This window comes from Microcaecilia unicolor, chromosome 1, assembly GCF_901765095.1.
Source record: "Microcaecilia unicolor chromosome 1, aMicUni1.1, whole genome shotgun sequence".
NCBI classification, from domain to species: Eukaryota; Metazoa; Chordata; class Amphibia; order Gymnophiona; family Siphonopidae; genus Microcaecilia; species Microcaecilia unicolor.
Genome location: NC_044031.1, coordinates 245,952,655 through 245,975,128, shown reverse-complemented (window position 1 = coordinate 245,975,128; position 22,474 = coordinate 245,952,655). Strand labels below are relative to the sequence as shown.

General features: G+C 42.8%; 1 protein-coding gene across 3 annotated transcripts in view; it reads right to left on the bottom strand.

Moving 5' to 3' along the window:
• The window catches only part of SEMA5A (semaphorin 5A), a 976,513-nt gene that overhangs the window by 274,041 nt on the left and 679,998 nt on the right, over positions 1–22,474 (bottom strand). For all 3 annotated transcript variants that reach the window (XM_030205332.1, XM_030205321.1, XM_030205342.1), the window contains one exon: positions 21,630–21,837. In XM_030205332.1, coding sequence (XP_030061192.1) covers positions 21,630–21,837 — 208 coding nt within the window. The remainder of the gene's footprint in view (positions 1–21,629; positions 21,838–22,474) is intronic.

Genomic DNA, 22,474 nt, shown 5'->3' with positions numbered 1-22,474 from the left:
CACTGTTGGAAGCAGGATACTGGGCTAAATGGACCATTGGTCTGACCCAATATGACTATTCTGATGTTCTTATTCTTATACTCCCCCCCCCCCCCCCCTCACCTAACTTTACTAACAGAATGACATTTACCTTTACTGAGAACAAGTTCAGCAATAACAAGACAGTGAAATGGGATACTTCTGGGCACACTAGAGCTAATAAGCACTTATAGTTCAGTAACACAGCTAACAAGTTGACAGTGTGTTAAGGCATTTAACAGCTAGGTGAGTGCATTCAAGCCTACTGCTTGTCATGGGAAACTCAGAATCAGTTTTGGGAGTTGCCTGCCAAGAAACTTCTGTGTGAAAAAGAAGCACATACAGCTTGTTATTATGGAATTAAAGTAGATGGTACACAAGACATCTCACACTGAGCTGCCTGTTTTTGAACTAAGGTTTCTAGTACTGAAGAAAAGAAGTGCTAAGTTACAGAAGAGCTTCTAAAACTAATAGACTATGGGGGAAAAAAAAGGATAAAGAAAGGAAGGGGCATCGTTGAAATTACTTGCAGGCTCGGATCGAAAATAACATCTGAAAAACTACAGGGGTCAGGGCATACAGTAAAAGGAGTGAACATGAATATGTCTCAGTGTCATGTACTGTACACTCCACATAGCAATTACATCCGGGGTCCTTTTACTAAGTTGCGCTGAAAAATGGCCTGCGGTAGTGTAGGCGCGTGTTTTGGGCGCACACAGATCCATTTTTCAGCACACCTGCAAAAAAATGCCTTTTTAAAATTTTTGCCGAAAATGGATGTGCAGCAAAATAAAAATTGGCGTGCGGCCATTTTGGGTCTGAGACATTACCACCAGCCATTGACTTAGCGGTAAGGTATCACGCGTTAACCATACGGTAATCATCTACGCACGTAGAATGACCATTACCGTCTGGTTTCTGCCACGCGCCAGAAAATAAAAATTATTTTCCGGCGCGTGAAGCAGATGCGCATCAACAATGAAATTACCACAAGGGCCACGTGGTAGCCGGATGGTAACTCCAAATTGATGCACGTTGAGCACTTGTTGGTGTCTAAGGGGCTTAGTAAAAGGGTCCCTAACTTCTGTGAGGCCACTGAACTCAAGTATAACATAGAAGTTAATCATTTCTTCGTAAGCATGTAAAAAATGTACAATTAATTTTCCAGTCCCTCATGATGAAAGAAGTTGAAAGAACCTGTTGGAGTTTCACTTCACATCTTATCTCCTGCATAATGGAATGGGAAATTTGAGGCCATCAGGCCACCTGTGAAGCAACACAAAGCAAACATGAAGGCTCACAAGAGACTAAACTTGACCTGCCTACCAGTGTTGATAGCATACAGTTCTTCAAATACCTTCTCCTAGACACTTTGTTTCAAAACCCTGCAGTGCATTCACAACTGTAACAGGATCTTGCAGACTGTAAGTCTGAATACTGACAAGGAAGTTGAAGTTTGAAAGAAGAGAAAACTGATCAAGAAAATCCAGGCCTTTTGAGATTCATAGGCTACAAAAGAACCTGAATTATAGCTATGTCATGCAAGGTTCCATGTTAGGAGCTACGGACCAAGAAAGGGATCTGGGTGTCGTCGTCGATAATACACTGAAACCTTCTGCTCAGTGTGCTGCTGTGGCTCGGAAAGTGAATAGAATGTTGGGTATTATTAGGAAAGGTATGGAAAACAGGTGTGAGGATGTTATAATGCCGTTATATCGCTCCATGGTGCGACCGCACCTTGAGTATTGTGTTCAATTCTGGTCGCCGCATCTCAAGAAAGATATAGTGGAATTGGAAAAGGTGCAGCGAAGGGCGACTAAAATGATAGCGGGGATGGGACGACTTCCCTATGAAGAAAGACTAAGGAGGCTAGGGCTTTTCAGCTTGGAGAAGAGACGGCTGAGGGGAGATATGATAGAGGTATATAAAATAATGAGTGGAGTGGAACAGGTGGATGTGAAGCGTCTGTTCACGCTTTCCAAAAATACTAGGACTAGGGGGCATGCGATGAAACTACAGTGTAGTAAATTTAAAACAAATCAGAGAAAATATTTCTTCACCCAACGCATAATTAAACTCTGGAATTCGTTGCTGGAGACCGTGGTGAAGGCAGTTAGCTTAGAAGAGTTTAAAAAGGGGTTAGACGGTTTCCTAAAGGACAAGTCCATAAACCACTACTAAATGGACTTGGGAAAAATCCACAATTCCAGGAATAACATGTATAGAATGTTTGTACGTTTGGGAAGCTTTCCAGGTGCCCTTGGCCTGGATTGGCCACTGTCGTGGACAGGATAGTGGCCTCGATGGACCGTTAAGAATTGGATAATTAGGAGGTAACATCAAAACAGGAGGCCTAAAAGATTTTTATCCTAATTAATTAGAGCAACATGGGCATCTATGTGTCTTCATAAAACAAGATCCCAGAACTATTTCCAATAGCACATAATGATCAAAAACAAGTTTGCAGTTGCTCTGAAGCAGGTATAAATGAGTATATACATATTTTACTAACAGGGCTTCTGGATTTCGGTTTCAGCCAAGGAATATCAATAAAAAACCACCAATGCAACATACTTAAAATAGTTACTTATTGGATTAAGACTGATAAAATACCACTTCCCCAGTACTCTCTCATTCCTCCTCTGGCTTGTTTGAACCCTCCACTCCATTTCTGTGACTTTTCTCTGATGATGACTCGTAAGGGGCACAATGTACATACAGTATTTGATTCCACCAGGATAGGTACCAATCAATAGTTCCTATAAGCGTAAATACGCTGATGAACACTTATTTTTGTACCCTCAAAGTGGAGAGGTGTGGTAGCTGTGTTAGTCCACTCTTAAGGTTATCAATAGAAATCAAACAAAATAAAACATGGAAAAGAAAATAAGATGATACCTTTTTTATTGGACGTGATGTATTAAGTTATGTCCAATAAAAAAGGTATCATCTTATTTTCTTTTCCATGTTTTATTTTGTTTGATTTCTATTGTACCCTCAAAGAATCCCTAATTAGCTGGAGAATAAGCATCTAAATTTAGAATTTGTAAACACCTTAAAAGTCCTAATTATAAAATAAGTGCATACATCATAATTCTGTTCTGAGCTGAAAAGCACCAGCTGCTTTAGCTTTTCCTAACTGTGAAGTCGTCCCATTCCCTTTAACTTCTGGGAATGCCCCCTGACCTGCCATAATCCTCCCATAGCTAAACTCTTTTTCAGTTGTGAGCTATGAAATTTAGGTGTGGATGTTATAAAACAGTAATTAGCGCAAATGCATGCGCAAATCCAAATAGTTGCCAATTAATTTCAATTACTGATTGTTGACACCTCATTAAGGGGTCCTTTTACTAAGGTGTGCTGAAAAATGGCCTGCGGTACTGTAGACGTGTGTTTTGGTGCACACAGAATTATTTTTCAGAGAACCTACAAAAAATACCTTTTTTTTTGCCAAAAATGCACGTGCGGCAAAATGAAAATTGTCATGCATCCATTTTGGGTCTGAGACCTTACTGCCAGCTATTGACCTAGTGGTAAAGAATCCAGGCAGTAATGACCTACACGCGTCAAATGCTACTTGGCGCTCGTCCGTTACAAGCGCCAGAAAATGAAAATTATTTTTCAGACGCGCATATCAGACAAGCCCCAAGAAAATTACTGCAAGATCCATGCGGTAGTCGGGCGGTAACTCCATTTGGCATGCTTTGGGCGCACGTAGATCCTTATGCAGCTTAGTAAAAGGGCCCCTAATTAATCTGTGCACGCATCTGCCCTGGGCACCCAAATTTGGGTGACCTATACAGAATCCGGGAGATAATACATATTCCAAACAAGTCTGGACGGTTTCCCTATGAGGAAAGACTACAGCACCTAAGGCTCTTCAGCTTGGAGAAGAGATGGCTGAGGGGAGATATGAGAGAGGTCTATAAAATCTTGAGTGGTGTGGAATGGGTAGAGGTGAATCGCTTGTTTACTCTTTTCAAAAATACAAAGACTAAGGGGCACACAATGAAGCTACTAAGTAGTAAATTTAAAACAAACCAGAGAAATATTTCTTCACAATGTGTTACAAAACTCTGGAATTCGCTGTCAGAGAATATGGTAAAAGCAGTTAGCTTAGCAGGCTTTAAAAAAGGTTTGGATAATTCCCTAAAAGAAAAGTCCATAAGCCATTATTATTTTTAGGATAAGCAGTATAAAATCTACTTTACTGATATGGGATCTTGTTAGGTACTTGTGACCTGGATTGGCCACTAATGGAAACAGGACACTGGGCTTGATAGACCTTAGGTCTGTCCCAGTATGGCAATGATTATGTTCTTATGAGCCTGGAAACCCCTCCCTTCAGGTATGCTCCTTGTCTCCTACAGGGCCCATACTCCACCTCTGCAGATGCCCTCTCAGCAGGCTTTGGAACTCCTTGGTACTGCTGCAGGTTAAGGAAAATCCCTTCCAGTTGAAGGGATTTCCCTCTGGGTTTTCCTTCCCACCTGGAACTCTAAACCCTTCCTAAAGCCTCTTATATTAATCCAAATGGAAAGAGGGTCATGCATACATCTAGACTGTCACTTACGCACCACAATACGTCCATCCTCATTCTTCTTGATCTTTCCGCTGCTTTTGACACTGTCGATCACAGCATACTTCTCGATACCCTGTCCTCACTTGGATTCCAGGGCTCTGTCCTTTCCTGGTTCTCTTCCTACCTCTCCCTCCGCACCTTTAGTGTTCACTCTGGTGGATCCTCTTCTACTTCTATCCCTCTGCCTGTTGGCGTACCTCAGGGTTCTGTTCTTGGTCCCCTCCTCTTTTCTATCTACACTTCTTCCCTTGGTTCATTAATCTCATCCCATGGCTTTTCCTACCATCTCTATGCTGATGACTCCCAAATCTACTTTTCTACCCCTGATATCTCACCTTGCATCCAAACCAAAGTTTCAGCGTGCTTGTCTGACATTGCTGTCTGGATGTCTCAACGCCACCTGAAATTAAATATGACCAAAACCGAGCTTCTCATTTTCCCCCCCAAACCCACCTCCCCGCTCCCCCCGTTTTCTATTTCTGTTGATGGCTCTCTCATTCTCCCTGTCTCCTCAGCTCGAAACCTTGGGGTCATTTTGACTCTTCTCTCTCCTTCTCTGCTCATATCCAGCAGATTGCCAAGACCTGTCATTTCTTTCTTTACAACATCCGTAAAATCCGCCCCTTTCTTTCCGAGCACTCTACCAAAACCCTCATCCACACCCTTGTCACCTCTCGTTTAGACTACTGCAATCTGCTTCTTGCTGGCCTCCCACTTAGTCACCTCTCCCCCCTCCAGTCGGTTCAAAACTCTGCTACCCGTCTCGTCTTCCGCCAGGGTCGCTTTACTCATACTACCCCTCTCCTCAAGACCCTTCACTGGCTCCCTATCCGTTTTCGCATCCTGTTCAAACTTCTTCTACTAACCTATAAATGTACTCACTCTGCTGCTCCCCAGTATCTCTCCACACTCGTCCTTCCCTACACCCCTTCCCGTGCACTCCGCTCCATGGATAAATCCTTCTTATCTGTTCCCTTCTCTACTACTGCCAACTCCAGACTTCGCGCCTTCTGTCTCGCTGCATCCTACGCCTGGAATAAACTTCCTGAGCCCCTACGTCTTGCCCCATCCTTGGTCACCTTTAAATCTAGACTGAAAGCCTACCTCTTTAATATTGCTTTTGACTCGTAACCACTTGTAACCACTCGCCTCCACCTACCCTCTTCTCTTCCTTCCCGTTCACATTAATTGATTTGATTTGCTTACTTTATTTATTTATTTATTTTGTCTATTAGATTGTAAGCTCCTTGAGCAGGGACTGTCTTTCTTCTATGTTTGTGCAGCGCTGCGTACGCCTTGTAGCGCTATAGAAATGCTAAATAGTAGTAGTAGTGGTAGTAGTAGTAGAATGTCACTATCGTACCACAATGCATATACGGAAGAGGAATCCAAACTATAGACACAAGGTTTCACATTAGGAGTCACCACTCAGGAAAATAATATGTTGAAACCCTCTGCTCAGTGTGCAGCAGCGGCTAAGAAAGTAAATAGAATGTTAGGAATTATTAAGAAAAGAATGGAGAACAAAACAGAGAATATTATAATGCCTTTGTATTGCTCCATGGTGTAATTTTGTACTGTGTGCAATTTTGGTCACCGCATCTCAAAAAACAAAAAGCAGAATTAGAAAAGGTACAGAAAAGGGAAACAAAAATGATAAAGGGGATGGGATGACTTCCCTATGAGGAAAGTCTAAAAAAGGTTATGGCTCTTCCGTTTGGAGAAGAGATGGCTGAGGGGAGATATGATAGAGGTCTATAAAATACTGAGTGAAGTGGAACAGGTAAACATGAATTGCTTACTCTTTCCAAAAACACATGTACTCGGGGGCACTGAATGAAGCTACTAACTAGTACATTTATAACAAACCAGAGAAAATGTTCTTCACTCAGTATGTAATTAAACTCTGGAATTTGTTGCCACAGAATGTGTGAAAGGCAGTCAGCTTAGCAGGGTATAAAAAAGGGTTTGCACAAGTTCCTACAAGAAAAGTCCATAAGTCATTATTAAGATGGGCTTGGGAAAATTCTTCTGCTTATTCCTGGGATAAACAGCATAAAATCTGTTTTTACAGATTGGCCACTGTTGGAAACAGGATACTGGGCCTGATGGACCTTCAGTCTGACCCAGTATGGCAATGCTTATGTTCTTAAGTTCTAAGCCCTGGGAACTCAGAAGGATGAAGGGGGACAGTATAGGTGGCAGACCCCAGCAAGAAACTCAGCCCAGTCTAAGATGTTTTGCATGTGGGGAACAGGGTCATTTCCAGAAGAACTGCCTTTCAGATGGACTGTTCTTTTTCATGCACTGGACAACTCCAGGATCCCAGTGATAGTGCCTTGAAAAGGGGGGGGGGGGGGGGTGTCTGTGTGGCTGGTGTAGCAGTGGAGGCACTTTTAGACACAGGAAGTAAATAGACCCTCATGTCAGGAGCCCTAGCTAGGTGGTTGAGGATTGGGCATAAGGTGGGTTATTTTGTGGAAACTGTGCAAGTGAGATGTGTGCATGGAGATATAAGATAGGAACCCATTTATGAGGTAGGATCAACCTGGGAAGGGAATACTCACCCACTAAGGATTGCAAAAGTCAAAAAGTTACAACTTCCTTTGATCTTAGGAAGGGATTGGCATGGAATGGAGGGGATCCTAGCCCTGAAGGAAGCTTGTGTTTCTACAAGAACCAAAGACTATTTCAGTCTCAAGGGTGAGGAAATTAAGTTGGCCAACATTTTTCCCTTTGTCATCCAGGATAGGACATCCAAGAAAGCACCAGAAAAGTAAGGCGATTAAAAAAGCTGACAACTGGAAGGGGTTAACTCCATCAGGGAGGATGGAAGCCCTAGGTGAAGAGATAATGAGTTGGCTTCATCGGTTCCCCAAAGAACAAGCAGGGGACCAATCTCTTATATAATACTGGGACAAGATCATAGACAGGAAAAATGTTGGAGCAAAGCCTTCTCCCTTTTTTGTCAAAATCAACAACCTGTTGTATCAGGTGGAGAGAAAAGAGGGACAAGGGGAACCTATGCAATTAATGATTCCCAAACTAGTTAGAGGAACCATGATAAAATTAACACATGCACACCCCTTAGCAGGCCATTTAGGGGAACATGGGATTACAGATCAAATTATACAGAGGTTTTTCTGGCTGTAGGTCTACCAAGAAGTCAGGAACTACTGCTGGTTGTGCCTGGAATGCCAAAAAAGTATCCCAGTGGATCCACAAGAAAAGTCTTTTCTTTACTCAGGCCATAGTAGAGCATCCCATGGACTGGGTAGCGGTGGACATTAGTAGGCTCCTAGAGTGCAGTACTTCTGGTCACCAGTATATAGTAGTGATGGTTGACTATCAGGCTTATTTTCAAAAGTGATCGCCGGCCATTTCCCGACATAAATCGGGAGATGGCCAGTGATCTCTCAAAAGCGGCGAAATCGGTATAATCGAAAGAGGCTTTTTTGACAGCATCGCCGCTTTCCAGTCGCCTCGCCGGAGAAAGTTCAAGGGGGCGTGTCGGCAGGGAGCGAAGGTGGGGCATGGGCGTGGCTACCAGATGGCCGGCTTTTGCGGATAATGGAAAAAAAAAGGAGCGTTAATCAGTATTTCGCCGGGTTTACTTGGTCCTTTAATTTTCACGACCAAGCCTCAAAAAGGTGCCCCAATTGACCAGATGACCATCGGAGGGAATGGGGGATGACCTCCCCATACTCCCCCAGTGGTCACCAACCCCCTCCCACACTAAAAAAAATAAAAATAAAACACTTTTTTTGCCAGCCTCTATGCCAGCCTCAAATGTCATACCCAGCTCCCTGACAGCAGTATGCAGGTCCCTGGAGCAGTTTTTAATGGGTGCAGTGCACTCCAGGCAGGCAGACCCAGGTCCACCCCCCCCCCTACCTGTTACACTTGTGGTACTATGTGTTGAGCCCTCCAAACCTCCCCAAAACCCACTGTACCCACATGTGGGTGCCCCCCTTCGCCCATAAGGGCTATGGTAATGGTGTAGAGTTGTGGGGAGTGGGTTTGGGGAGGATTTGGGGGGGGCTCAGCACCCAAGGTAAGGGAGCTATGCACCTGGGAGCTATTTGTGTATTTTTTGAACATTTTTAGAGGTGCCCCTAGGGTGCCCGGTTGGTGCCCTGGCATGTGAGGGGGACCAGTGCACTACAAATGCTGGCTCCTCCCATGACCAAATGCCTTGGATTTCGCCGGGTTTGAGATGGCCGGCATTTTTTTCCAATATCGCTGAAAAACAAAACCGCCCATCTCAAACCCGGTGAACTCTGGCATTTGGCCAGGCTAAACCGTATTATCGAAAAAAAAGATGGCCGGCCACCTTTTTCGATAATACGGTTCCGGCCAGCTGTTGCGCTGCTGCCAAAATACATCGCCGGCAATCTATTTCGCCGGCGACGTTCGATTATGCCCCTCTATGTGACGAGATTTCCATAGGCTATTCCATTTCAAAAGACCTCAGGGAAAGTGATAGCCCTGGAGTTACTAGCAATATTTTACTAAGTGGGCTTCCCCAGAGACTTGCTAACAGAGGGAGGGACCACTTTTATGTCTAATATGTTAAAAGAAGTTTGGCAGCTGTTTAGTATTAGACATCTGAAGAACGCTGCATATCATCTGTAGACAGACAAATTAGTGGAGTGGTTTAATCAAAGCCAAATATACATGATAAGTGTACAGAGGAGAATATGAAGGATTGGGACACAGTAACCCCCGAATTCTACATATGGTGCTAAGAACTGCATACACAAATTTGGGCAGGCACCCAATTTGTGTGTGTAATTTAACTGAATAACAAGCCAATTAGCGTAGATAATTGGGTGGTAATAATTATCAACACTAATTGGTATTAATAAAAATGTATGCCGGGATCCACGTGTAAATTTTACATGCAGCTCCAAAAATGGGACGTGGCCATGGTAGGGCCATGGGCAGATCAGGGGAGACCCTTCAAATTCTGCGTGCTGAAACAGAATAAGGGGGTGCACGTCTAATTTAGGAACAAGGATTTACATCAGGGTTTAGTCGGTGTAAATACTCACATCTAAAGTTAGGCACAGATCCTAGTGCTAAGCGTTGTTCTATAAATGGTGCCTAAGTTTGAGCGTTGTTTACAGAATAGTGCTTAGAACATTTTTTTTTGTTGGTATTGAGTTATTAGGAAAGGGATGGTGAATAAGACCAAAAATACTATAATGCCTTTGTATCGCTCCATGGTGCATCCGAACCTTGAGTATTGTGTTCAGTTCTGGTCGCCGTATCTCAAAAAAGATATAGCAGAATTAGAAAAGATTCAAAGAAGAGCGACCAAAATGATAAAGGGGATGGAACTCCTCTCGTATGAGGAAAGGCTAAAGAGGTAGCGCTCTTCAGCTTGGAAATGAGACGGATGAGGGGAGATATGATTGAGGACTACAAAATCCTGAGTGGTGTAGAACGAGTAGAAGCAAATTGACTTTTTACTCATTCCAAAAGTACAAAGACTAGGGGACACTCGAGGAAGTTACAAGGAAATACTTTTAAAACAAATAGGAACTATTTTTCACTCAACGATTAGGTAAGCTCTGGAACTCTTTGCCGGAGGATGTGGTAACAGCAGTTAGTGTATCTGGGTTTAAAAAAGGTTTGGACAAATTCCCGGATGAAAAGTCTATACTCTGCTATTGAGACAGATCAATCATGGCAGAAAATCTATTAAGATAGAAGGGCCCACCAGAGGGAGTTTGAGTCTCCAGACCAAGTGTTAATTTTAATACCCACCACATCTAGTAAGCTCTTGGCCAGGTAGACGAGTTGGTAAAATGGCGAGTAGGGCCTGTAGATCATGAAGTCTCCCTAATGGGGAAAGAGAAGCCAAATCTTTCATGTAAACTTCCTAAAACCCTGGATGAGTTAGGAGTGTTTGGCAGCAGAGACCCTAAGGGAGGAAGAGGACCTCAGACCTGAACTAGCAGAGCTTAAGACTGATCATCCCATTAAAATCTAAGATACTTTGACTGTTCCTCAAGTGGAATATTCAATACATAGATTTCACAATGTGTTCTCTTCACTGTATGGCCGTACCCACTAAGGAGCCCGCAAGATTATGACACAGCCAGGGAAAATTGTAAGGCAAAAACCATATCACCTGACAGAGGCAAAGCAAAAGCAAGTAGGAAAAGAAGTGGCATAGATGTTACACTTGGGGGTCACTGAGGAATTGGATAGTGAGTGGGTATCCCCATTGTTCTTGTGCCCAAACTAGATGGCTCTACCTGATTCTGCATATATTTTAGGCATACATCTCTACCCTAGTAGATACATTCCTAGTACAGTGCTACTGTTCAGGCAAAATGACAGTTAGAAGCATCTCTTATTTTCCCAATGCAATTACTCAGACAGAGAAAATCTGCTTTTGAAACTCACTGTGATCAAAGGTCTCTTCTCTCACCAATTTCTCGTTAAACCTCCCCCTTCAGGGGAAGTTTTATAGCCAATCCAAAAAAAAAATGCTTGCTATGCTGGAGGGAGGTCCAGTATCTAAGTCACCAGGTGGGGAATGGTTGGGTGAAATTTGTGGTATCTAAAACTGAAGCTGTTCCCCAAACTAAGAAACAACTAAGAGCATTATTGGGATTGGTAGGCTACTACAAAAAAAATGCATTCTCTGCTTTTCAGAGACAGCAGCCCCTTTCAAGGAACTATTAAAGAATTCCAAACCTAATATGTTAGTTTGGGATAGGCTCACAGATTAAGCCTTCAGAAAACTTGAAAGAGACCCTGTGTAAAGAACACTTTCTAAAGAATATTGATTTCAATCAAAAGTTTATTTTATAGACAGTTGTTTCTGGAGTGGGACTTGCAGCAGTACTTGGGAGAGGGGGAAGAGAAACACTCAGTGATGTACCATAGCCGCAAACTGTCAGACGCTGAATAAAAATATTTCATCACTGAAAAGGAGTGCTTAGCAGTGAAGTGGGTGGTTGAGTCCTTACAGTATTACCTCTTAAGAAGGCATTTAACCCCTAGTGATGGACCATGTCCCTTTAAAATAATTAGGTCTGATGAAAAATAGTAATCCAAGGCTGATGGATAAGACTCTGGTTTCCAGGCTTATGATTTTAAGGTGGAGCATCGTGCAGGAAAATACCATGCTAATGCTGATTATATTTGTCCCAGGATAGCGAGGGTCTGCAGCCTAATGAGGGCTCTACTGAAGTAGGATATGAGTCCCCCCCAAAAAAACAGCGGTATGTGAAGGTGTCTACATGCCATCACCTAAAGGAACTCAGAAATATGAGGTAAGGGCATAGGCACCTGGTATAAGAGGCTTGGGGAGGCTATGCCTCCCCAGCCACAGCAGGATGGATCAGCTGTTTCTATAGAAATGCTAAATAGTAGTAGTAGAAGTAGTTCTCCCGCGAGTCCCGCTGCTCTGGGGGGTTTAAATAGCAGCAGCTGCAGTGAAAGCTGTCTCTAGCCTTGTGTATAACCAGTTGTAATTTGATTACCTTACTGCTGGGAGAGCAGAGCAGGGGGGTTGGCTGGAGGTGTACTGGGTTGCCAGGGAGATACAGTATGTAACTAGGATGAATTCCTGCACATGAGCACTTCATGACCCCTGAAATTTTAAAAGTGCTAAAAATAAGTTTTAAAAGTATTTGCATTAAATCTGATTGCAGAATTTAGGTGCTAGGAAGTGGGATTGGTATGCCATGTACTCAAATTTGCTCAAGCCCTATGCAAATTAGTCCTTTTAGGGAGGTTCGTATTTGCATATTTATGGGTAAAAATTGTTGGAAATGTTTACAGCCTTAATGTTAGGGCATGGCTCTGATCAAAAATGTGAAGTTTGATCCAAAAACGAAGGGTTTAGCTAGTGTTTTTGACTAAAAATTCCCATTAGAGTGTCTGTATGTTAATCTGCATTCAAATAGAGCTCTCTGATTGGATGAGCAGCTCCTGTTAGAAAATCTGCCCAGGAACAGAGAGGAGAGGAGAGAATCAATGGGTGGGTGGGTGGGTGTGGATGGCTGGAGGGGGGGCAGGGGAGAGGAGAGAATCAATGGGTGGGTATGGATAGCTGGAGGGGGGCAGGGGAGCGAAGAGAATCGCTGGGTGGGTGTGGATGACTGGGGGGGAAGGGAAGAGGAGAGTTGCTGGACATGGATGGAGGAGAGGGAAGGGAGAGAGAAGAAATGCTGGACATGGATGGAGGGGAGGGAAGAGTGAGGAAGGAGACGAGATGAGGGAAAAGGAAGAGAGAAAAACTGCACATGGATGAAGAAAATAGGCAGAAGCTGGATACACTGGACAGTCAAGTCTGCGGAGGACCCAGCTTTTACTTACGGATGTAGGACAAGAAATGAAGAAGAAAGGCAGAAAGTAAAGAAATAAATGGAAAGGAAGCCCTGGAAACGGAGTTAAGAGGACAGATAGCAGCAGAATCGGATACTGGGCCAGCATGATCAGAAAAACAAAGTCTCCAGACAACAAAGGTAGAAAAGATCATTTTATTTTCATTATAGTGTTTGGAATATGTCCACTTTGAGAATCAGGTGCTCAGCATTACATGTTTATATTTATTTACTTATGTATGGCATTTTATCCCACATTAAACATGAATTAGGATGTTTTGTGGCTGTACATAATTGTGATATTATGATCCTTGTTTCATATTGTTGACGGTCTGCATTTTCTGTATGGGTGGTATATTGGTGTATTAGGTTCTGCTCAGTATAATATTTATGGTACAGTAAGGTTCTGAGTGTGTTTTTGCACAAAGTTGTGCATAGTGTTTTGCAGTTGAGTGATTGTGCTTTGTGCAACCACTTTATTCTTTGACATATGATACATATCTAATATCTAAATTTAATAAAAGGTATTAATTGTGACTTTTATTTTTATTTATTTATTTTTTCTGTGTGTTATCAGACTATTATGGATTTAAGCTCCACCCCTGGCCCCACCCCCTAACCCCGCCCCATTTAGCCTCCCCAAACAGTTGGGCCACCGACTGCCTATGGGTAAGGGCAGTGACCAGAAACCAAGAATCAGTTCCCAACCCAATAGAAAGTTGAAGAACAGGCTTGATTTATGAACTGTGAAATCAATCTGAGGGATCAGTTAGGAAAGAGTAATCACCTGAGTCCTAAGGACAAGCCCTCCAGCTTCTCCAATGGGAACAATCTGATCCCACGGTAGTGTTTGGAGGAGGAGTCTACCGCTCCTTAGGATGTGAAAGTTTGGAACACAGCTCAGTCTTCTGGTGGGGAAGCCATTGTGAAAGACACTAGAGCCAAGTGAGAGGCGATGGCAAAGTCTTCACAGATACTCACAGTACCTTACACACACACAACTTATAGATTACTATAAGTAGCATAGCATGACCTGCATGGACCTGGCATGAGTGCACCTAACTTTTGCCATGCCAATGTGCGTTTATGATAGTATTCTATGACTATGGCACGTCTAAGTGCCATTAGATAATGGCACTCAGTGTATACCATTGTGGTGCCCAATTTGAGGTGCCCATTTATAGAATTGACCCCTAAATATGTAGCATATTTGTATAGTGTTATGTTACAGCCTTCCAAAACTACAATTTCCGATAGTCTCATGTTTGTCATGATCGTTTCCTCGTTCTTTCTGTATTGTGTTTGTCTTTAAATCTAGACTGAAAACCCACCTCTTTAACATTGCTTTTGACTCATAACCACTTGTAACCACTCGCCTCCACCTACCCTCCTCTCTTCCTTCCTGTTCACATTAATTGATTTGATTTGCTTACTTTATTTATTTTTTGTCTATTAGATTGTAAGCTCTTTGAGCAGGGACTGTCTTTCTTCTATGTTTGTACAGCGCTGCGTATGCCTTGTAGCGCTATAGAAATGCTAAATAGTAATAGTAATAGTAGTAGTAGTTTTCACAATTCAAATTCCTTGTATCTTCTCCATTTCTTCTCTTTCCCTTCCCCTTCTTTCTCCCTTCAGCAGTCCCTCTGCTTCACCCCAACCTTCTCCAAGTCTTTCTCTTTGACCCTTGCTTCCAAGTTCTCTTGTCCCTTGAAGAAAAATGGGTCAATATGATGGGTAAAAAGAAAATAGCTGTGAAAACAATGGATTTTTCTGCTCAAGCTTTTGCATCTGGCTCATATCCATAACAAAGCTGAGCTCATGTCACATCTTCAAATATCAATGCTGATGTTATGCAATAAAAGCATCTGGCTCAATTAGCTCATAATGGTGATAACTGCTTAATGATTTATTATTACTGTTACCATCCTGTACTTTAACGCTGAAATATCACTGTGTACATATCTCTGGCTTATCTGATCTATCTAAATTGGTTTAACGTATTCCCTGAAGGCTGCCTTCTTCAGTGAATTAAAAATGATTTAACAGCTTCAGTTATTTATCCTGAATGGAAATTTTAATTCCCGAAGACCAGTGAATTTCTCTTTGGTGACATCTTTCATAATCTGTTTTAGCTAAGCAAAATAATAATAATAATACATGGACAATATCTTGGAGAAATTGAGAATAGAGTGGACAACACTAGGAACTGACAATGACTGGGGCTGAGTACCCTCAAGGAGATGGAAAGATTAATTTTTGCAGCTCAGGAACAAGCTTTACAATGTATAGAAGTGAATATTCAACATAATTCCAACTAATAGCGAATATAGACTATGTAGTGAAAAAGATGAAACCTTTTACCACGTGCTTAGTGCAGGGCTGAACAACCCCCAGGTGCCAGGTCACCACGGTACCTAAAAGAAATTTGACCTGGCACCTAGGTTTTATTCAAGCTAGCAGTTCCTCTCTCTCCCGTGCTGGGTCCATCCAGCATCTCTCTCCCTCTCCCTCTCCCTCTCCCTTCCACAACCAAATTCAGTGTTCTTTCTATCACCATGTCCTCCTTGGGAAACTTGGCTCTGGTCCTCACTGACAGTGGCAACATTTCACAACACACTGCTCTCAATGATGTTGGGGTTTTCCCTCTGATGGTCCCACCTTCTAAGGTAACTTCCTGCTTCTGCGAAGGAGGGTCCTGGCAGAGGGAAAGTCTCAAAGTTGACAAGAGCAGCATGTCTTGAAAAGTGGGGGGATTGGAGGGAAATGGAGATTGCTGGACCCTGGAATGGGAAGGAGGCTGGACAGAGATAGAGATGGCTGGGCCCTGTGCTGGGAGGGGGCCAAAGAGAGATGGAGGTGAGCTGGACCCTGAGGTGTGGGTGGAGGAGCTGGAGAGAGAGATGGAGATGAACTGGCCCCGGGGTGTGAGTGGAAAAGCTGGAGAAAGATGGAGATGTATTTTACCCTGGGTTGGAGGGGGGGCTTGAGAGAGATGGAGATGTGCTGGACCCTGAGGTGCCGAACGGGTGGCTGGAGGGACATGGAGATGTGCTGGATCTGCCAGGAAAGGGAACACAAGAGGAGAGAGAGACAGATTGAGATCAGAATGGGGAAGGGAAGAGACAGAGACTGGATTGGGGTTTGGAACAAAGGAGAAGAGATGCTAGATCCAAAAGAGGGAGTTATGCCAGACCATGGAGGGGGGTGGGTCAGGGGAGAGAGAGAGGGAGAGATGCTGGGGTGTAGGAGGAAAGGAAGAAAGGGAAGGGACATGACACAGACAAGAGATGTTGGGCATGGAGTAAGAATAGAGACAGGGACATAGGAGCCAACTTTTCAAAATTATTGGGGGTGCTAAGCCCAGTGGAAATAACCTCTCCCTGGACACATACAAGGAATATTGGGGGTGCTCAAGCACCCACAGCACCCAAAGAGTCGGCTCCTATGGACAGGGACACATGGTAGTGATGGAAAAGGGGTTGGATAGGAACACCGGGGAGCATTGTTTATTACAGGAGAAAGGATAGGCACACAGAGGGGCAATGCTGAACATAAGGGGAGGAAAGAGACGCTAAAAGAGCAGATGTTGAACATGGTGGGAAGATAGGAACAGGGATAATGAGGAGGGATGCTGCAGGGGACAGAAAAGGACATGGAGAAAGATGGCAGACATCAAGAGAGACAAAATGCTGAATAGACAGGAGACCCTGGAAAGGCAGGAAAAACAAAAAGCTGAAAAGACACAGAACACTACACATCAGATAAATTTTTAAAAAAATAGAATTTCTAAAGCCTACAAGAAAAAGCTAAATCACTGTATATCCCAATAACATGCAAGGAAGTGCACTGAACTATATACACAAAGTAAATCTAAACAGATCTCACAGTGAAACCACCTGCTTCCTGTAACTTACAGAACAGGTGAAGGTAAAAATAGGGTCAGGGCTTTAGTAGTCCTCTTTTTTCCTTTTGTTCTTTTATCCACAGATATAAAACCCTTTTATACTTGAAGTATGGCAAAGAACTCTGTGCCCCTAAAGCTGCTGCTCTCATTACAGCTTCTGCCTCTGTCCCGACTGAATGCTTAGTCCAAGGCAAGAATCTGATTTCCTGTGATAAATGTATGCACATTGAAACCCTCATGAAAGAAGTACATGAACTAAAGGAGGTGGCAAGAGAGGAGGAAGCATCTGTGTCAACCAGAAATTCATTCCAGAGATGCATGTTAAAACATTGGTAATCTCCAGCAAAGGGAGAGGAGATCTTGCGGAGAAAGAGGACAGCTGGATACACGTTACCAGATCCTGCAAAATCAACTCCTCAACTCCATCTTCTATTGAAATGAAGAATTGATTTGCAGCCCTGCATGTAGAAGAGCTGAAAACATCTCAAAAACAGGAGGAAATTACGATCAAAAACCTACAAAGCCGCTGGATCGGTGGTTGGTGATTCTCTTCTGAGGGGTACAGAAGCGCCCATCTGCCGACCAGACATGATGTCTAGGGAGGCATGTTGTCTGCCTGGTGCCAAGATTCGAGATGTAATGGAAAGTTTTTCAAGACTCATCAAGCTTACTGACCACTATCCTATGCTGCTCATCCATGTTGGCACAAATGATACTGCTGGGTATACTACTAAACATATCAAGTGGGATTTAATGGCTCTGGGTCAGAACGTGAAGCACCTAGGCACAGAGGAAGTGTTCTCATCGATCCTTCCTGTTGAAGGTAAAGGCCGGATGAGGGAAGCTCGCATCCTGGAGCTGAATGTGTAGTGAGTGCTTTGGCTTCCTTGATCATGGGATGGTTTTCCAAGAGCTACTGAGCGGTGATGGTGTCCATCTATCAAGGAAGGGATGAAGTGTCTTTTGTAACAGACTGGCTAAAGTACTACAGAGGGCTTTAAACTAAATTGGCTGGAGATGGGTGAGATAAGCCCCAAAGTCAGTAATAACCCTCAGAAGGGCAAGACATCAAATACCTTTATAGAACAGGGAAAAAAAGAGTAAAATCTGGAGAGCTTTGGATACCAATGCCTGTAGTATGGGAAACAAATTCCTAGATGTACAGACTGCAATGACAGAAGCCAATTTGGATTTAGTGGCGGTCACAGAGATGTGGCTCACGGAGAACCATGACTGGGACATAGTTATACCTGACTATAATCGACTTAGGAAGGATAGGGTAGGGAAAAAAAAGGTTGGAAGAGTGGCATTATATATTAAGAATAATATTAAAGTGACAGAATTGCAGGACATATGGAGTAAGGAAGAAGCACTGTGGGTTAAACTGGTAAGAGGGAAAGGAAAATGTATTTACATTGGTGTAATATTCAGGTCACCCTCAGTCAGAAGAAATGAACAGAGATTTAATTGAAGACATTCACAAGATAGCTAAGAAAGAGGAGGTACTACTACTAGAAATCATATGCTGGACATATATTGGAGCATCCTTGCTGCGGGTCATCTAGAAGTAAAAGGGAACTTAGATTCTCTACAGGAAGAATTGTTCCAGCAGTGGGTGATGGAACCGATGGGGGAAAGACATATTCTACACCTGGTACTTACAAATGTGGAGAATTTTTCCGATGTTATGGGGGGAGATAATTTGGCATCTAGTGACCACCAGATGTGTGGTTTAATATTAAGACGCAGGAGGAGGAGGCTTATTTGCGATTGAAGGTCCTAGATTTCAAAAAAACTAACTTGGGGGAATTTCTCAGGGAAGAGTTAGTTGGATGGGTACAACTGAAGGAAACAGAACATCAGTAGGCAAAACTGAAAGGAGCTATTTAAAAGCCAACAAACTTTTAATGTTAGAAAATTACATAAAAGTAAGAGGAAATGAAGGCCACTCTGGTTTTCGAAGATAGTAGCTGAAAAGGTAAGGGAAAAAAGGTTAGCCTTTATACATTACAAGATGACTCAGAAAGAGGAAGACAGACAAAAATACCTGAAAAGTTGGAAAAGCTGCCAGGAAAGCAAAGAGGTAAACAGAGGAAAAGATAGCTGATATGGTAAAACTGGGGGACAAGACATTTTTTTTAGCTATGTAAGCGACAGGAAGAAGTGCCATAATAGCATTGTGTGACTCAAGGCTTAGGGGGAGGAATATGTAGAAGCTGATAAGGGTAAAAATGAACTGCTAAACAAATATTTCTGATCAATGTTCATGGATGAAAAGCCGGGGGCAGGACCACAGAAGGCAAATACTAATGAGGATGGATGTACGGTAGACTAGGACTGATTTTTGAAAGACTGTGTTAGTGAGGCGCTGGCTAAACTAAAAGTAGACAAAGCAATGGGGCCTGATGGGATACATCCGAGGGTACTCATGGAACTTGTAGAAGTTCTGGCGGCTCCGCTGTCTGACCTGTTCAATGCTTCCCTAGAATCTGTTTCCAGAGGACTGGAGAAAGGCGGATGTGGTCCCTCTGCACATGAATGGAAGAAAGGAGGAGGTTGCGAATTACAGACTGGTCAGTCTATCTCAATGGTGAGTAAACTAATGGAAGCACTTCTAAAGCGGAGGATTGTGAGGTTGCTCAAATCGAATGGACTGCAGGACCCAAGGCAGCATGGTTTCACTAGAGGCAGATCTTGTCAGACAAATCTGATTGACTTCTTTGACTGGGTGACCAAACAGTTGGATGTGGGAGGGGTGCTAGATGTGGTGTACTTAGATTTTAGCAAAGCCTTTTTGACACTGTTCCACACAGGTGACTAATAAGTGAACTGAATGCCTCGGTATGGGACCTAAAATGGCTGACTGGGTTAAAAACTGGTTAAACAGAAGGAGAAGAGGGTAGTGGTAAATGGAGTTTCCTAATCTATACCAGAACCAACCAATATTGATCCCTTCTGATTTGATTATTTTATCATATTATCATTATTGAACATTACATTTTTTCCTACTCTCACTTGTATGTTATGTATTATCATTTTATTTACCCTACCTACCTGTTATTCTTGTACATTAATTGTAACAATATGCTGAACCTCTTACACTGTTAATGGTGATGCCATTGCTATATAATGTAAGCCACATTGAGCCTGCAAATAGGTGGGAAAATGTGGGATACAAATGCAACAAATAAATAAATAAATCTGAGGAAAAGGATGTTACAAGTGGTATACCACAGGGGTGGGTCCTTGAGCCAGCTCTTTTAACATTTTTGTGAGTGATATTACAGAATTTTGCCCCCCCCCCCCCCTCCTCTTGGCGGCCCTGGCTGGAAAAGAGGTCGAAGAGAGGGGATATGATAGAGATGGTTAAATACTTCAGTGGCGTTAATGTACAGGAGGCGAGCCTTTTTCAAATGAAGGAAACTTCTGGAAAGAGAGGGCATAAGAAAAAGTTAAGAGGAAATAGGAATCTGAGGAAATACTCTTTCAAGGAAAGGGTGGTGGATACTCAATGAAATTGCATGAAAATACTTTTAAAACAAATAGGAGAAAATATTATTTCACTCAAAGAATAGTGAAGCTCTGGAACTCATTGCCGGAGGATGTGGTAACAGCATATCTGGGTTTAAAAAAAAAGGTTTGGACAAGTTCCTGGAGGAAAAGTCCATAGTCTGTTACTGACATGGGGAAAAGCACTGCTTGTCTTGGGATTGGTAGCATGGAATGTTGCTACTATTTGGGTTTCTGTGACTTATGAGCTAGATGGGCCACTGTTGGAAGCAGGATACTGGGCTGGATGGACCATTGTCTGACCCAGTATAGCTATTCTTATGTTCTACCGGAGGGAGGGGGGAGCAAAAACTGGTGTCAGTGTGCTGGGGTGCAGGAGATGGGGAGGTATGTGCAGGTGGAGAATATAAAAACCTGGAGAGCAGTATTAAGAATTCTTTTTTTTTTTTTGTTTTGTTTTTTGGGTGTGTGTGTGGTGGGGGGGGGGGGGGGGGAGAGTCATCATTAGGAGTCAGCTACCAGCGGGGGAGACGTGTATGCCACAGGAGGGTATATGAGGTGGTAATTGACAGATCTATGGGTGTGGGTGTGTGGGTGTGTGTTGGAGGAGGCAGAGATAGAGCCATGAGTGTATATGGCTCCTAGATCCTTTGTTGAGCCCTGGCTTAGTTGATGTAACAAAATTCCCAAACTGACTACAAACAATCTCATGACAGGGTAGCCACAATGATCTACCAGAGCTTGTGCATGAATATGACTTTAGAGTCAACAAATATTGGTATAACCACCATGTACAAAAAATAACAGAAAATAAAAATGCCATGATTTTATAGGATTTTCAATATAAAACATACTGAGATTTGGTACATAACATGCCTTATATCACGGTAATCAAAAACAATACTGTCTCTGTCAGCAACATTAAAGCACCAGGAGACACAAGAGTTAAAGAAAAGAACTGGAAAATTAACAAAGTATCAAGACCTAACAATAGAAATGGCAAGACTCTGGAACAAGCCATGTGGGGTTATTCCTACTGTTGTAGGAGCCTTAGGTGACGTTAAACCAAGGCTAGACAAATTTCTACAAAACCTTGAAAATTTAGATTTGACTATAGTGGACTCACAAAAGAAAATTGCTGGGTTCAATCTTTATTTTGTGCTGATACTCTTGATAATTCCTAAGCTTCTAATTCTCTAGTGATACCAGACAAATCTATATTTGTGTCATGTACAATAATAATAAGTAACAGATGTCTATGAGGTACCTGCGGGTTTTGTAGAAAGGACATCTCTTCAGAGGGAGCTTGACCACGTGCTCTTGAAGGCCCACAAACAAAACACTTTGGCTGTGCAGAATCTGTAGCCTCCTGATGGGCTCCCACTGGAGTTTTGGGAAGATTTCTATTTCTTCTAACAAGCAGCCTACTGATGTCTCATTCATGGGGGCGAGCACTTTTTTAATGGTGCCGTAATCTGTTAAGTGAAAAAAAGGGGAAAGATTACTTCTAAATGGTAGCGGACAACATTGGTCTACCTAGTCTAAGGCAAAATTCAACAAGATCACCTTAAAAGTCCTCTAAAAGCCTCGACTTTAGCAGTGTTTTTCCAGACACAGTAAATTGTCCACCAGTGCCAGCTGCAGTGGACATCTCTTATCAGCTATAAACATTGCATTAACAAATCAGAAAGATGGAGGAGCCTAGCAGCAGAGCAAATGGTAAAGGCTGGGGACAAGGGTGGAAGATATAATGTGAATACATTGCAAAAAGCATTGTACAGTACTCCATAGGTAAAGTGCTGAGTAGGTAGCCTAATGGCTAGAGCACCAGTCTTGACATGTAGAGGTGGCTGGTTCAAATCCCATTGCTGCTCCTTGTGATCTTGGACAAGTCACTTAACCCTCTATTGTCTCAGGTACAAAATTAGATTGTGAGCCCTCCAGGGACAAAAATATCCAGTGTACCTCAATGTAACTCATCTTGAGCTACTACTGAAAAAGGTGTGAGCAAAATCCAAATAAATAAAATAAGTTACAAGACTGCACTTGACCACATCTGAAACAGCCCTATAAACACAATCCCCTCAATATGCAAAACTATTTAACAGGTCA